Below are 17,500 nucleotides of genomic sequence, written 5' to 3' on the forward strand. Positions count from 1 at the left end.
TAACAAAGACATTACCTACAGAGAGATTAACCTAGAGAAGCGTCCCCTTAGCCAGCTGGTTCTGGGGCTCTGTTCACAAACACAAACAGACCCACAAAGCCCCAGACAGCAACACAATTAGACCCAACCGAATCATGAGAAAATAAAAAAGATAATTACTTGATACATTGAAAATAATTAATAAAAAAACAGAGCAAACTGGCTTTTTGGCCCTAAACGGATGATCTCTGCATGTGTAGTTCCCACCGTAAATCACGGAGGAGGAGGCGTTATGGTGTGGGGGTGCTTTGCTGGTGACACTGTCTGTGATTTATTTAGAATTCAAGGCACACTTAACCAGCATGGCTACCACAACATTCTGCAGCGATACGCCATCCCATCTGGTTTGGGTTAGTAGGACTATCATTTGTTTTTCAACAGGACAATGACCCAACACACCTCCAGGCTGTGTAAGGGCTATTTTACCAAGAAGGAGAGTGATGGAGCGCTGCATCAGATGACCTGGCCTCCACAATCCCCCGACCTCAACCCAATTGAGATGGTTTGTGATGAGTCAGACGGCAGAAAAGCAGCCAACAAGTGCTCAGCATATTTGATTTGTTTAACACTTTTTTGGTTACATTTCACATTTTAGTCATTTTAGCAGACGCTCTTATCCAGAGCGACTTACAGTTAGTGAGTGCATACATTTTTCATACTGGCCCCCCGTGGGAATCGAACCCACAACGCTGGCGTTGCAAGCGCCATGCTCTACCAACTGAGCTACAGGAGGCCTACATGATTCGATATGTGTTATTTCATAGCTTTGATGTCTTCACTACTATTCTTCAATGTAGAAAATAGTAAAAATAAAGAGAAACCCTTGAATGAGTAGGTGTGTCCAAAATATTGACTGCTACTGTATGTCAAGTCCAAGGCGGTGAATAATTCTGATGTGTGTTTCTCACCTCACTGGCCAGTTTTTGTTGTACAGTCAGGTAGAACTTGTAAAACAGGCTGAGGGTCAGAGTTCGTCTGTAGGTCACCATGCCACCCGGCGCAGAGGGGTGAAGGGTCATCTCCTCAGCTAATGAGGAACAAGCATCTTGCAGAAGCTCCTCCTTCCACTGTTTTCCAAGAAGTCTGCTGGCTGTGTTCTTGGCCAGGACAGTAGTAGCAGCCATCCCTCCGTAACTAAGGGCCAGGTGCTTGACGACGGATGACCCCTCGGCGAAGGTCACGCTCATCCCTGATGTCACAATGCTGATGTCATCCTCACGACGAGGAGACTGTTTATAGGCAGCAAAGTACTGACCCTAAACAACACACACACACACAGACACATGCACACACACACACACACACACACACACACACACACACACACACACACACACACACAGGGAGAGATAGGCACTTAATGAGATTCTACAAAATGTTATAACTGCTATTCTACTACGAATGTTGTGTGTGTGTGTGTGTGTGTTTGTGTGTGTGTCTGACCTTCTTGGTGTACGGGATCAGGACACAGAGAAGAACCTCCTCAGGTGTCAGGATGGTTCTTCTGTAACCTGGGAAGAACTTCTCGTCCATCACAACCACGCGCTCACCACCTAGAGAGAGAGAGAGAGGAAGGGAGGGGGAGAGAAAGAAAGAAAGAAAGAAAGAAAGAAAGAAAGAAAGAAAGAAAGAAAGAAAGAAAGAAAGAAAGAAAGAAAGAAAGAAAGAAAGAAAGAAAGAAAGAAAGAAAGAAAGAAAGAAAGAAAGAGAAAGAGGAAATAAGACAAGATTAAAATAAATATGTAAAGATAAAGAGGCTTGTGTTTTATGTGAATGGTCACATGACATTTCCACTGCGCTGTCTCTCCTCAGTTTAAAGAACTAGGTAGGGAGTGTTGCTTCCTGGGAACCCCTGGCATTGTGAGAAGTGTCAAAGAGCAAAGAGTGGGTTAATTATGCATTTTGTAACCTACCTTTGGAGTTCAAAAGGTACTTGCACTCACACCATAAAATTGACATAAAACAAGGCAAAATTATAGGTAATTTAATCCATGCTCGAAAGAGTACCAATAAAAGGACCAGGTTATCTACCTTTGGACATGAGTGTGAGCTTGCAGCCAGCAGCCATAAAGACAGGGTTGAGGTCAGAGATTGGGCTGGCAGTCATGATGTTGCCTCCAATGGCCTGGAGGACGGACACGGACACGGACACGGACACGGACACACACACACAGATATTTTAGAGACCATACAGGTGCTTTTATTGCATATCTGTTGACCAGCAAGTCAGCGCAGCATGTGTGTGTGGTGTGTGTGTATACTGTATGTGTGTGTATGTGTGTTTGTGTGTTTGTTTATGTGTGTGTGTGTGTGTAATACGTACTGCCACGTTGCGTATCTGTAGCCCAGCGAACCAGCGGAGTTGTTCAAGTACAGCGGCGAAGACTTCGGTCTGGTGGGGGGGCAGTTCACCCACCGCTGCCTTCAGCACATCACCCAGCAGGGTCAGGGAACAGGACGCTCCAAATACTATACCTACAACACACATACACGTCAGTAACACACACAAACACACACAAACACACACACACACATCAGTAACATACACACACACACACACACACACACGCTCCCACACACACACACCAGTGATGTGCGGTCAGGGTAGACAGTGCTGTAAAACATTTTTTAAATAACTGTCATGAAAAATCTATAAATATACATTTCATCATCTTCATGTTTTTGGCCAGGACAACTCTGCATGAGAAAATACATTTCTGAACTAGTACTTCCCAAATATGTCTGGGACAAAATGCGCAAGGAGGCCAGGGGAAAGACAGCCTCGCAGTATGCTTTTCTACCACCCTTCAAACTCCAAACTCAAGGCAAGGCACTGACATTCTACTGCCAGCTAACGGACGACGAAAGAGCTGAACTTCGCTGCCTTTCATGTGACAATATGTCCCATTCATTTTCATTGCACTCAAATAATAATAAATGTGCGTATTGGCATGATAAAAGTAATGGGAGGCAGGAGGATAAACTGAGCTAGCTCCTGTCTGTCGTCATCACACATCTTCTTCAGCCTTTTGGCCGTTACGTTTTGTTTTAACTGCTAGCTAAAGTAAGCTAATCAGGATGGCTAACGTATTGCATCTGAAACTGTTTTCAAAGTTGGATTTTCTAGCGAAACAGCGGGTGATAAGGGAAGGAAGACCAAACACCTGAGTTTAGGGACCTACATCAAAGGAAGGGACAGAAAATAACCTGAGTGGTATCAACGGAAAAACTGGCTCTGTGGCTGTGCTGCTAGCAGCCGACTCTACTTCTTCCCCTGCCTGCTGTTCTCCACCAGCGACAGCGTGAGGACAAGAGCCGGGTACTGAGACTTCAACAACTGGCCTATAGCACTCAACAAGCATGAAAAAATCTGAGTCTCACACCCAAAGCTGGATGGCTCTTGACATTTGGCAGCTCACCGATAGATCCGGCATTGAATGAACAACGGAGATTAAAACATCAGCATGCACAATGCAAAGGTAAAAGAGAAACGTGATATTTTGAAAGTTCTAGCTAATGAATGATACATGCTACCTAGGTAAATAGGAGTTGTGGAACTATGTGGAACTTTTACATGCCTTTGCAAAAAAACAAAAAAAGAGCAGTTAGCAACCCATTTAGAGACCGCCTCGTGTCTGTTTTTTGCTCATGGCCTACGGTGGAATTTTCAAAGAAACTGACACGCTGTTCCGTTTTCAGCAGAACTAAGTGATGGATACGAGTGTCTGCTAGTACCGGTATCAGCGACACAATGAAAGCCCTGGAACGGCAGTGACAAGACTTTAATAGTTTCAATGAGCGATTCATGCAGAAATGCAATGAACTGGGCCTGGCAGAAAGCGAAACTCATAGTAAAAAGACAGTCAGAGCAGAGAGGGGGCGAATCTACTACAACATACTGGACATTATCAATGTTCAGATGAAAGCCAGGTTTGACCAATTTGGTGAACTTAATTTCCTTGGTGGACTGCAAAAAAATCGAAACAACGTGACAAAGGTTTGACACCGGCAAACGAGAGCCTGTCAAAATATGCCAACTACTTCGATTTCGTTAGACTTAAAGTTTTTTTTTTGTATACATCTCGCGGTTCACAGCAGCACTGAAGGATGTGTTGACTTGACAACTGCTTGACAAAAGACCTAGCTAGCCAGTAACTAGCTAACACCAGACAGATGAAGACCTAGCTAGCCAGTAACTAGCTAACACCAGACACAGATGAAGACCTAGCTAGCCAGTAACTAGCTAACACCAGACACAGATGAAGACCTAGCTAGCCAGTAACTAGCTAACACCAGACAGATGAAGACCTAGCTAGCCAGTAACTAGCTAACACCAGACAGATGAAGACCTAGCTAGCCAGTAACTAGCTAACACCATACAGATGAAGACCTAGCTAGCCAGTAACTAGCTAACACCAGACACAGATGAAGACCTAGCTAGCCAGTAACTAGCTAACACCAGACACAGATGAAGACCTAGCTAGCCAGTAACTAGCTAACACCAGACAGATGAAGACCTAGCTAGCCAGTAACTAGCTAACACCAGACACAGATGAAGACCTAGCTAGCCAGTAACTAGCTAACACCAGACACAGATGAACACAGCCCATCTGAAATTAGCCCGCCCAACTACCTCATCCCTATATTGTTATTTATTTTGCTCATCTGTACCCCAGTATCTCTATTTGCACATCATCTCTTGCACATCATTCCAGTGTTAATACTAAATTGTAATTATTTTGCACTATAGCCTATTTTATTGCCTTACCTCCATAACTTGCTAAATTTGCACACTGTATATTAATTGTATTTCTGTTGTATTTTTTTTTTGATTTTTGTTTTGTTTTACCCCATATGTAACTCTGTGTTGTTGTTTTTATTGCACTGCTTTGCTTTATCTTGGCCAGGTCGCAGTTGTAAATGAGAACTTGTTCTCAACTGGTTTACCTGGTTAAATAAAGGTGAAATAAAATAAATAAAATAAACCTAGCTAGCCAGTAACTAGCTAACACCAGACAGATGAAGACCTAGCTAGCCAGTAACTAGCTAACACCAGACAGATGAAGACCTAGCTAGCCAGTAACTAGCTAACACCAGACAGATGAAGACCTAGCTAGCCAGTAACTAGCTAACACCAGACACAGATGAAAACCTAGCTAGCCAGTAACTAGCTAACACCAGACACAGATGAAGACCTAGCTAGCCAGTAACTAGCTAACACCAGACACAGATGAAGACCTAGCTAGCCAGTAACTAGCTAACACCAGACACAGATGAAGACCTAGCTAGCCAGTAACTAGCTAACACCAGACACAGATGAAGACCTAGCTAGCCAGTAACTAGCTAACACCATACAGATGAAGACCTAGCTAACCAGTAACTAGCTAACACCAGACAGATGAAGACCTAGCTAACCAGTAACTAGCTAACACCAGACACAGATGAAGACCTAGCTAGCCAGTAACTAGCTAACACCAGACAGATGAAGCCCTAGCTAACCAGTAACTAGCTAACACCAGACAGATGAAGACCTAGCTAGCCAGTAACTAGCTAACACCAGACAGATTAAGACCTAGCTAGCCAGTAACTAGCTAACACCAGACAGATGAAGACCTAGCTAGCCAGTAACTAGCTAACACCAGACACAGATGAAGACCTAGCTAGCCAGTAACTAGCTAACACCAGACAGATGAAGACCTAGCTAGCCAGTAACTAGCTAACACCAGACAGATGAAGATCTAGCTAGCCAGTAACTAGCTAACACCAGACAGATGAAGACCTAGCTAGCCAGTAACTAGCTAACACCAGACAGATGAAGACCTAGCTAGCCAGTAACTAGCTAACACCAGACAGATGAAGACCTAGCTAGCCAGTAACTAGCTAACACCAGACACAGATGAAGACCTAGCTAGCCAGTAACTAGCTAACACCAGACACAGATGAAGACCTAGCTAGCCAGTAACTAGCTAACACCAGACACAGATGAAAGGGGAAACATATCAAGTATCTTTGTCATAGATTAATAGGGTACATGTTTAATTATATTAGCTCACATCATACAGTCCAATTTTGGCACCAGTAGAGTAGCTACGTAGCTATATAAACCTTGCACCTCTTCAACTACACCTTCTCCGATGTTGGTTACAAAGCGGTACTTATTTAAATTAGGTAAGAGAATGTCATGTTACCATTGGTGTATTGAAATGAGACTTAAGGTGGTCACCTTGTCCACTTAACAATGAATCCAAGTGTTTGACATTGGGGAGGGGACCAGTAACTAAGCTAATTACTAGGCATAGTGTGTGTGTAGCGCTGATTACTCACTGGCATTTGGGTCAGTGTCTGTGGTGCTGAGAGTCGCCTGTTCGCGAAGGGCAGTTGCATGGGGCTATTTAGGGACTGTGAATGTGTGAAGGGCAGTTGCATGGGGCTAGTAGGGACTGTGTATGTGTGAACGTGTGAAGGACAGTTGCATGGGGCTATTAGGGACTGTGAATGTGTGAACGTGTGAAGGATCAGTTGCATGGGGCTATTAGGGACTGTGAATGTGTGAACGTGTGAAGGATCAGTTGCATGGGGCTATTAGGGACTGTGAATGTGTGAACGTGTGAAGGACAGTTGCATGGGGCTAGTAGGGACTGTGTATGTGTGAATGTGGGACAGTTGCATGGGGCTAGTAGGGATGTGTTGCGTGTGAAGGATCAGTTGCATGGGGCTTCTGTGAATGTGTGAACGTGTGAAGGACAGTTGCATGGGGCTAGTAGGGACTGTGTATGTGTGAATGTGTGAAGGACAGTTGCATGGGGCTAGTAGGGACTGTGTATGTGTGAACGTGTGAAGGATCAGTTGCATGGGGCTAGTAGGGACTGTGAATGTGTGTCTTCCTGCTGCTGTTTGATTGTGGTTGTTTGATGGTTATCTTTGTGATCGTGTCATAAAGATAAACACCGTAGCAAAAATCCACTTCATGAGTGTGTGTGTGTGTGTTCGAGGCTCAATAGAAAGTGCCTAACCGGCACTTCACTGACACACACACACACACCCACACACAACATCAGCAACATACTGTACGAACATTAGTCATAAACACAAAAACACACATTTCAAATAGCCTATCCCTGCCATCCACAGCCAACCTCCTTCTCCTCTCTTACCCTCGCCAGTACGCTGCTGTATGTGGTTTTTGAGCTCAGGTGTGTAGGCTGTCACTCTTACCCTCGTCAGTGTGCTGTACGGTGTTGAGCTCAGGGATGTATGCTGGGGCCAGAATAACAGGATACAGCAGGTTCTTAAACTTCATCTCAATACCTGGGACACAAACAGCAGCAGGGACAACAGATCAATCAAACATCATCACTACCTACAAACTTTCAGAACAGTAAGGCTGCATTTACACTGGCAGACCAATTCTGATTTTTCTTTCGCCCAATTATGGGCAAAAGGTCTGATCTGATTAGTCGAAATACCAATTAGTCATCAACTAGCTAGTTGTCTCACCGACTTCCGTGTTTCCAACCACCATCTTGGCGTTGGGGTACTGAGTCTTAAGATCTAGGAGTTGCTCCAGAGAAGCTGGCTGGAGCCACAGAACCCTCTCTCCTCTGAACCTCAACTGTGGAGAGGACTGGCCTTTACCCAGGGACTTGAGAAAGAGAAAGAGAGAGAGAGAGAGAAAGAGAGAGAGAGGCCTGTGGGGTTGATGGTATACTAAACAAAGTGATAAAATATACAGACCACAAATTCAAATTGGCTATTCTTCAACTCTTTAACATTATTATCAGCTCCGGCATCTTCCCCAATATTTGGAACCAAGGCCTGATCACCCCAATCTACAAAAGTGGAGAAAATGTGACCCCAATAATTACAGTGGAACATGCGTCAGCAGCAATATCTGAAAAATCCTCTGCAGTACCATCAACAGCAGACAACAACATTTCCTCAGTGAAAAAAATGTCCTGAGCAAATGTCAAATTGTCTTCTTACCAAAATACCATATGACAGACCACGTATACACCCTACACACCCTAATCGACAAACAAACAAAACAAAAGCAAAGTCTTCTCATGCTTTGTTGATTTCAAAAAAGCTTTTGACTCAAATTGGCATGAGGGTCTGCTACACAAATTGATGGAAAGTGGTGTTGGGGGGAAAGCATATGACATTTTAAAAAATCTATGTACACAAACAACAAGTGTGCAGTTAAAATTAGATTTTTTTCCTCAGGGCCGTGGGGTGAGACAGGGATGCAGCTTGAGCCCCACCCTCTTCAAAATATATATCAATGAATTGGCGAGGGCACTAGAACAGTCAGCAGCACCCGGTCTCACCCTACTGGACTCAGAAATCAAATGTCTACTGCTTGCAGATTATCTGATGCTTCTGTCCCCAAACAAGGAGGGCCTAAGGCAGCGTCTAGATCTTCTGCACAGATTCTGTCAGACCTGGGCCCTGACAGTGAATCTCAGTAAGACAAAAATAACAGTGTTCCAAGAAAGGTCCAGTTGCCAGGACCACAAATACAAATTCTATCTAGACACTGTTGCCCTACAGTACAATAAGAATTACACCCACCGAAACATCAACACCACAGGTAACTTCCACAAGGCTGTGAATGATCTGAGAGACAAAGCATGAAGGGCCTTCTATGCCATCAAAAGGAACATAAAACTCAACATCCCAATTAGGATCTGGCTAAAAATTATTCAATCAGTTATCGACCCATTGCCCTCTTTGGATGTGAGGTCTGGGGTCCACTCACCAACCAAAAATCCAGAAAATCACATTGTATGATTTTTAAGTAATTAATTTGCATTTTATTGCATGACATAAGTATTTGATACATCAGAAAAGCAGAAATTAATATTTGGTACAGAAATCTTTGTTTGCAATTACAGAGATCATACGTTTCCTGTAGGTCTTGACCAGGTTTGCACACACTGCAGTAGGGATTTTGGCCCACTCCTCCATACAGACCTTCTCCAGATCCTTCAGGTTTCGGGGCTGTCGCTGGGCAATACGGACTTTCAGCTCCCTCCAAAGATTTTCTATTGGGTTCAGATCTGGAGACTGGCTAGGCCACTCCAGGACCTTGAGATGCTTCTTACGGAGCCACTCTTTAGATGCCCTGGCTGTGTGTTTCGGGTCATTGTTATGCTGGAAGACCCAGCCACGACCCATCTTCAATGCTCTTACTGAGGGAAGGAGGTTGTTGGCCAAGATCTCGCGATACATGGCCCCATCCAGCCTCCCCTCAATACGGTGCAGTCGTCCTGTCCCCTTTGCAGAAAAGCATCCCCAAAGAATGATGTTTCCACCTCCATGCTTCACGGTTGGGATGGTGTTCTTGGGGTTGTACTCATCCTTCTTCTTCCTACAAACACGGCGAGTGGAGTTTAGACCAAAAAGCTATATTTTTGTCTCATCAGACCACATGACCTTCTCCCATTCCTCCTCTGGATCATCCATATGGTCATTGGCAAATTTCAGACGGGCCTGGACATGCGCTGGCTTGAGCAGGGGGACCTTGCGTGCGCTGCAGGATTTTAATCCATGACGGCATAGTGTGTTACTAATGGTTTTCTTTGAGACTGTGGTCCCAGCTCTCTTCAGGTCATTGACCAGGTCCTGCCGTGTAGTTCTGGGCTGATCCCTCACCTTCCTCATGATCATTGATGCCCCACGAGGTGAGATCTTGCATGGAGCCCCAGACCGAGGGTGATTGACCGTCATCTTGAACATCTTCCATTTTCTAATAATTGCGGCAACAGTTGTTGCCTTCTCACCAAGCTGCTTGCCTATTGTCCTGTAGCCCATCCCAGCCTTGTGCAGGTCTACAATTGTATCCCTGATGTCCTTACACAGCTCTCTGGTCTTGGCCATTGTGGAGAGGTTGGAGTCTGTTTGATTGAGTGTGTGGACAGGTGTCTTGTATACAGGTAACGAGTTCAAACAGGTGCAGTTAATACAGGTAATGAGTGGAGAACAGGAGGGCTTCTTAAAGAAAAATTAACAGGTCTGTGAGAGCCGGAATTCTTACTGGTTGGTAGGTGATCAAATACTTATGTCATGCAATAAAATGCAAATGAATTACTTAAAAATCATACAATGTGATTTTCTGTATTTTTGTTTTAGATTCCGTCTCTCACAGTTGAAGTGTACCTATGATAAAAATTACAGACCTCTACATGCTTTGTAAGTAGGAAAACCAGCAAAATCGGCAGTGTATCAAATACTTGTTCTCCCCACTGTACTTTGTGTCCATGTACTAAGCAAAACCCCAAGCAAAGCAGAATTAGGACTATACCCGCTAGTTATCAAAATCCAGAAAAGAGCTGTTAAATTCTACAACCACCTAAAAGGAAGCGATGCCCACATATTCCACCACAAAGCCCTCACCTACAGAGAGATTAACCTAGAGAAGAGTCCCCTCAGCCAGCTGGTTCTGGGGCTCTGTTCACAAACACAAACAGACGCCACAGAGCCCCAGAACAGAAACACATTTAGACCCAACCAAATCATGAGAAAGCAAAAAGATAACTATTTGACACACGGGAAAGAATCAACCAAAAAAACATGACACAGCATGACTGATGGCCCCGCCCCCATCTCCACATAGTGCAGCTTTACACCGGGCTAGAGAGAGAGAGATGAAATGATTCCTCAATGAAATGATAAAATATACAGACCACAAATTTCAATTAGCTATACTTAATTTCTTTAACATCATCCTTAGCTCTGGCATCTTCCCCAATATTTGGAACCAAGGACTGATCACCCCAATCCACAAAAGTGGAGACAAATTTGACCCCAATAACTACCGTGGGATATGTGTCAACAGCAACCTTGGGAAAATCCTCTGCATTATCATTAACAGCAGACTAGTTCATTTCCTCAGTGAAAACAATGTACTGATCAAATGTCAAATTGGCTTTTTACCAAATTACCGTACGACAGACCACGTATTCACCCTGCACACCCTAATTGACAAACAAACAAACCAAAACAAAGGCAAAGTCTTCTCATGCTTTGTTGATTTCAAAAAAGCTTTTGACTCAATTTGACATGAGGGTCTGCTATACAAATTGATGGAAAGTGGGGTTGGGGGAAAAACATACGACATTATAAAATCCATGTACACAAACAACATATTTTTACATTTACATTTTAGTCATTTAGCAGACGCTCTTATCCAGAGCGACTTCATCAGCAATTAGGGTTAGCGCCTTGCTTAAGGGCACTCACTTTTTCGTCGGCTCGGGTTAGAACCAGCGACCTTGTTCTGCCTTACCCACTAGCTCCGCCGCCCTAGTGTGCGGTTAAAATTGGTAAAAAAACCACAAAGATTTATTTTCACAGGGCCGTGGGGTGAGACAGGGATTCAACATATATATCAACGAATTGGCGAGGGCACTAGAACAGTCTGCAGCACCCGGCCTCACCCTACTAGAATCTGAAGTCAAATGTCTACTGTTTGCTGATGATCTGGTGCTTCTGTCACCAACCAAGGAGGGCCTACAGCAGCACCTAGATCTTCTGCATAGATTCTGTCAGACCTGGGCCCTGACAGTAAATCTCAGTAAGACAAAAATAATGGTGTTCCAAAAAAGGTCCAGTTGCCAGGACCACAAATACAAATTCCATCTAGACACCGTTGCTCTAGAGCACACAAAAAACTATACATACCTTGGCCTAAACATCAGCGCCACAGGTAACTTCCACAAAGCTGTGAACGATCTGAGAGACAAGGCAAGAAGGGCCTTCTATGCCATCAAAAGGAACATAAAATTTGACATACCAATTAGGATCTGGCTAAAAATACTTGAATAAGTTATAGAACCCATTGCCCTTTATGGTTGTGAGGTCTGGGGTCTGCTCACCAACCAAGAATTCACAAAATGGGACAAACACCAAATTGAGACTCTGCATGCAGAATTCTGCAAAAACATCCTCTGTGTACAACGTAAAACACCAAATAATGCATGCAGAGCAGAATTAGGCCAATACCCGCTAATTATCAAAATCCTGAAAAGAGCCGTTAAATTCTATAACCACTTAAAAGGAAGCGATTCCCAAACCTTCCATAACAAAGCCATCACCTACAGAGAGATGAACTTGGAGAAGAGTCCCCTAAGCTTGCTGGTCCTGGGGCTCTGTTTACAAACACAAACAGACCCCACAGAGCCCCAGGACAACAACAACAACAACATAATTAGACCCAACCAAATCATGAGAAAACAAAAAGAGAATTACTTGACACATTGGAAAGAACAAACAAAAAAACAGAGCAAACTAGAATGGTATTTGGCCCTAAACAGAGAGCACACAGTGGCAGAATATCTGACCACTGTGACTGACCCAAACTTAAGGAAAGCTTTGACTATGTACAGACTCAGTGAGCATAGCCTTGCTATTGAGAAAGGCCGCCGTAGGCAGACCTGGCTCTCAAGAGAAGACAGGCTATGTGCACACTGCCCACAAAATGAGGTGGAAACTGAGCTGCACTTCCTAACCTCCTGCCAAATGTATGACCATATTAGAGACACATATTTCCCTCAGATTACAGCGATCCACAAAGAATTCGAAAACAAACCCAATTTTGATAAACTCCCTTATCTACTGGGTGAAAAACCACAGTGTGCCATCACAGCTGCAAGATTTGTGACCTGTTGCCACAAGAAAAGCGCAACCAGTGAAGAACAAACACCATTGTAAATACAACCCATATTTATGTTGATTTATTTTCCCTTTTGTACTTTAACTATTTGCACATTATTACAACACTGTATATATACATAATATGACATTTGAAATGTCTTTATTCTTTTGAAACTTCTGAGTGTAATGTTTACTGTTAATATTTATTGTTTATTTCACTTTTGTTTACTATCTACTTCACTTGCTTTGGCAATGTTAACATACGTTGTCCATGCCAATAAAGCCCTTAAATTGAACTGAATTGAAATTGAATTGAGAGAGAGAGAGAGAGAGAGAGAGAGAGACAGAGAAGAGAAGAGAGAGAGAGAGAATTTACAAAAACAGAGCAAACTAGAATGCTATTTGGCCCTAAACAGAGAGTAACACAGTGGCAGAATACCTGACCACTGTGACTGACCCTAAATTAAGAAAATCCTTGACTGTGTACAGACTCAGTGAGCATAGCCTTGCGATTGAGAGAGGCCGCCGTGGGCATACCTGGCTCTCAAGAGAAGATAGGCTATGTGCACACTGTCCACAAAATGAGGTGGAAACTGAACTGCACTTCCTAACTTCCTGCCAAATGTATGACCATATTAGTGACACATATTTCCCACAGATCACAGAGACCCACGAAGAATTTGAAAACAAATAAAACATTGATAAACTCCCATATCTGTTGAAATCACAGCAGCAAGATTTGTGACCTGTTGCCATGAGAAAAGGGCAACCAGTAAAGAACAAACAACATTGTAAATACAACCTATATTTATCTGTTTATTTATTTTCCCTTTCATACTTCAACTACTTGCACATTGTTACAACACTGTACATAGCCAATAATTTAACATTTGAAATGACTATATTATTTTTAAGTGTAATGTTTACTAATGTTTCCCTTGTCTATTTCCCTTTTGTTTATGATCTATTTAATTTGCTTTGGCAACGTAAACATATGTTTCCCATGCCAATATAGCCCCTTGAATTGAACTGAGAGACAGAGAAACATAGGTAGGTGGGAGAGAGAGAAAGAGAGAGTGAACGAGAGAGAGAGAAAGAGAGAGAGAGAGAGAGAGAGAGAGGGGAGGGGAGGGGAGAGAGAAATAGATAAAGATAAAGAGAGAGATAGAGAGGTACAGTGAGAGTGAGAGAGAGAGAAATAGAGAGAGAGAGAGAGAGAGAGATGAACAGAGAGATAGAGAGGTACAGTGAGAGAGAGAGAGGAGAGAGAGAGAGAGAGAGAGAGAGAGAGAGAGAGAGAGAACAGATATATATATAGAGAGAGAGATAGCGGTACGGCACAGTGCACCTTACTGTGTGTGTGTGTGTGTGTGTGTGTGTTTGGTGTGTGTGTATGTGCATTTGTGCGTGTGTGTGTGTTTGTGTGTGTGTGTGTGTGTGTGTTAAGCCCCCGTGCATGTGTGCGTGTTGATGTGTGTTAGTGTTTTTACCATTAGCTCTGGGGGGAAGATGATCTCCTGAGTGGGGTCAAGAGGTTGGAAGTCAGCTGGGTCGTAGAGAGGAGCAGGCAGCACTGAGGTCCTCTGAGATAACCAATGAGACACGCCATTGAAACATTATTAACCAGTTACATGTACATTATTAACCGTTTAATTTGTGTATTTTTTTAATAAATAAATAGTATTTTATTGATAATAAAACCATGTATAGCTCTGAAATCTTGACTGCATGACATGTGTGACAGCACGGATTTGATTGGCCAATAACTGTGAAACATTTCTCCACTCATCCAAAAGACGTTAGAACCTTCTTCATTTAGATAATGTCTGGTTGTAAAACAAGTGTGTTTCTGACTCATGAGGTCCAGGTCACTCATGTGACTGTCTACCCATCATGCCTTGTGGGTGTGATACAGGCATGGAGAATCAATTTCTTCTACGTTCTTTCATAATACTGTTCTTAACGTTTTAGAACATGAAAAAACATTGTTCTTTATCAATAAAAAAATATCTGAGTTTCTCAACTCACATTCTTATATGAATAACTTAAAAGTTATATGAGTTAAACTTCGGTCAGTGAGTAGACCCAAGGCATAACATTGTTACTCTGTCATCAAACTGGGTTCTATAGTTGCCATGGTGCCTAGTGACAGCCTAGGCAGAGGGCTTCTGTATATTTCGCACTTATTTAATATATTTTTTGTGTTTTTTAAATGCTTTTATGGAAGAAAAAAATAAAACTTACATATCTAAGTTTTAATTGCAGGACTGTGATGGTACAACTCTTCTTTGGGCTTGGCTATGTAGCTTGCTAATGTTTTTATTCAAATTTCAACTGGACAAAGTATTGACTTTTTTGTTTCACCTGCCGGTTCCTGGAAGGACAAGGACTGTGTGCGGAGATGGGATGACTGTTCAGGCTCGTAGTTGCCTACAGACTTTTTCGGCCCACGGCTGAAATGTGGTGTGCTTTTGCGCTGCAGCTGCCAAGGCATCATCCAGGTGGGTGCTACGCTTTCAGCCATAGAGGACTATATACCTAGAAGCAGCTTCTTCAGAGATGGTGAGTTGCCCTCGTGAAGAGCTCCTGGCCTGTGTCAGACAGACTGTTTATCAGCTGTGATCAAGCCCACAGACCAATAGCTCAGATCAAGCCCACAGACCAACAGCTCCACTCAGGCACACAGACCCAGCTCCACTCAAGTCCACAGACCAACAGCTCCCATCAAGCCAACAGACCAACAGCTCCACTCAAGCCCACAGACCAACAGCTCCACTCAAGTCCACAGACCAACAGCTCCCCTCAAGCCAACAGACCAACAGCTCCGCTCAAGCCAACAGACCAACAGCTCCACTCAAGCCCACAGACCAACAGCTCCCCTCAAGCCAACAGACCAACATTCCCCTCAAGCCCACAGACCAACAGCTCCGCTCAAGCCAACAGACCAACAGCTCCACTCAAGCCCACAGACCAACAGCTCCACTCAAGCCCACAGACCAACAGCTCCACTTAAGCCAACAGACCAACAGCTCCACTCAAGCCCACAGACAAACAGCTCCACTCAAGCCCACAGACCAACAGCCCCACTCAAGCCCACAGACCAACAGCTCCATTCAAGTCAACAGACCAACAGCTCCACTCAAGCCCACAGACCAACAGCTCCACTCAAGCCCATAGACCAACAGCTCCGATCAAGCCAACAGACCAACAGCTCACCTCAAGCCCACATACCAACAGCTCCACTCAAGCCAACAGACCAACAGCTCCCCTCAAGCCAACAGACCAACAGCTCCACTCAAGCCCACAGACCAACAGTTCCACTCAAGCCCACAGACCAACAACTCCACTCAAGCCCACAGACCAACAGCTCCGATCAAGCCCACAGACCAACAGCTCCCCTCAAGCCCACAGACCAACAGCTCCGCTCAAGCCAACAGACCAACAGCGCCACTCAAGCCCACAGACCAACAGCTCCCCTCAAGCCCACAGACCAACAGCTCCCCTCAAGCCCACAGACCAACAGCTCCACTCAAGCCCACAGACCAACAGCTCCACTCAAGCCAACAGACCAATGGCTCCACTCAAGCTCACAGACCAACAGCTCCACTCAAGCCCACAGACCAACAGCTCCATTCAAGCCAACAGACCAACAGCTCCCCTCAAGCCCACAGACCAACAGCTCCCCTCAAGCCCACAGACCAACAGCTCCACTCAAGCCCACAGACCAACAGCTCCACTTAAGCCAACAGACCAACAGCTCCACTTAAGCCCACAGACCAACAGCTCCACTCAAGCCCACAGACCAACAGCTCCACTCAAGCCCACAGACCAATAGCTCCATTCAAGCCAACAGACCAACAGCTCCACTCAAGCCCACAGACCAACAGCTCCACTCAAGCTCACAGACCAACAGCTCCGCTCAAGCCCACAGACCAACAGTTCCACTCAAGCCCACAGACCAACAACTCCACTCAAGCCCACAGACCAACAGCTCCGCTCAAGCCAACAGACCAACAGCTCACCTCAAGCCCACATACCAACAGCTCCACTCAAGCCAACAGACCAACAGCTCCCCTCAAGCCAACAGACCAACAGCTCCACTCAAGCCCACAGACCAACAGTTCCACTCAAGCCCACAGACCAACAACTCCACTCAAGCCCACAGACCAACAGCTCCGATCAAGCCCACAGACCAACAGCTCCCCTCAAGCCCACAGACCAACAGCTCCGCTCAAGCCAACAGACCAACAGCGCCACTCAAGCCCACAGACCAACAGCTCCCCTCAAGCCCACAGACCAACAGCTCCCCTCAAGCCCACAGACCAACAGCTCCACTCAAGCCCACAGACCAACAGCTCCACTCAAGCCAACAGACCAATGGCTCCACTCAAGCTCACAGACCAACAGCTCCACTCAAGCCCACAGACCAACAGCTCCATTCAAGCCAACAGACCAACAGCTCCCCTCAAGCCCACAGACCAACAGCTCCCCTCAAGCCCACAGACCAACAGCTCCACTCAAGCCCACAGACCAACAGCTCCACTTAAGCCAACAGACCAACAGCTCCACTTAAGCCCACAGACCAACAGCTCCACTCAAGCCCACAGACCAACAGCTCCACTCAAGCCCACAGACCAATAGCTCCATTCAAGCCAACAGACCAACAGCTCCACTCAAGCCCACAGACCAACAGCTCCACTCAAGCTCACAGACCAACAGCTCCGCTCAAGCTCACAGACCAACAGCTCCACTCAAACCCACAGACCAACATCTCCCCTCAAGGCCACAGACCAACAGCTCCGCTCAA

At 44.8% G+C, this 17,500-nt stretch overlaps 1 protein-coding gene across 3 annotated transcripts in view; it reads right to left on the reverse strand.

Annotated features, from left to right (window-relative positions):
• The window catches only part of xdh (xanthine dehydrogenase), a 54,102-nt gene that overhangs the window by 31,359 nt on the left and 5,243 nt on the right, over positions 1–17,500 (reverse strand). For all 3 annotated transcript variants that reach the window (XM_041847297.2, XM_041847296.2, XM_041847298.2), the window contains exons 8-14: positions 14,184–14,276; positions 7,537–7,681; positions 7,255–7,347; positions 2,363–2,514; positions 2,071–2,164; positions 1,483–1,592; positions 948–1,295 (exon numbers count right to left, since the gene is read on the reverse strand). In XM_041847297.2, the coding sequence (XP_041703231.2) occupies positions 948–1,295; positions 1,483–1,592; positions 2,071–2,164; positions 2,363–2,514; positions 7,255–7,347; positions 7,537–7,681; positions 14,184–14,276 (1,035 nt within the window). The remainder of the gene's footprint in view (positions 1–947; positions 1,296–1,482; positions 1,593–2,070; positions 2,165–2,362; positions 2,515–7,254; positions 7,348–7,536; positions 7,682–14,183; positions 14,277–17,500) is intronic.

This window comes from Coregonus clupeaformis, chromosome 21, assembly GCF_020615455.1.
Source record: "Coregonus clupeaformis isolate EN_2021a chromosome 21, ASM2061545v1, whole genome shotgun sequence".
In the NCBI taxonomy this organism is placed as follows: Eukaryota; Metazoa; Chordata; class Actinopteri; order Salmoniformes; family Salmonidae; genus Coregonus; species Coregonus clupeaformis.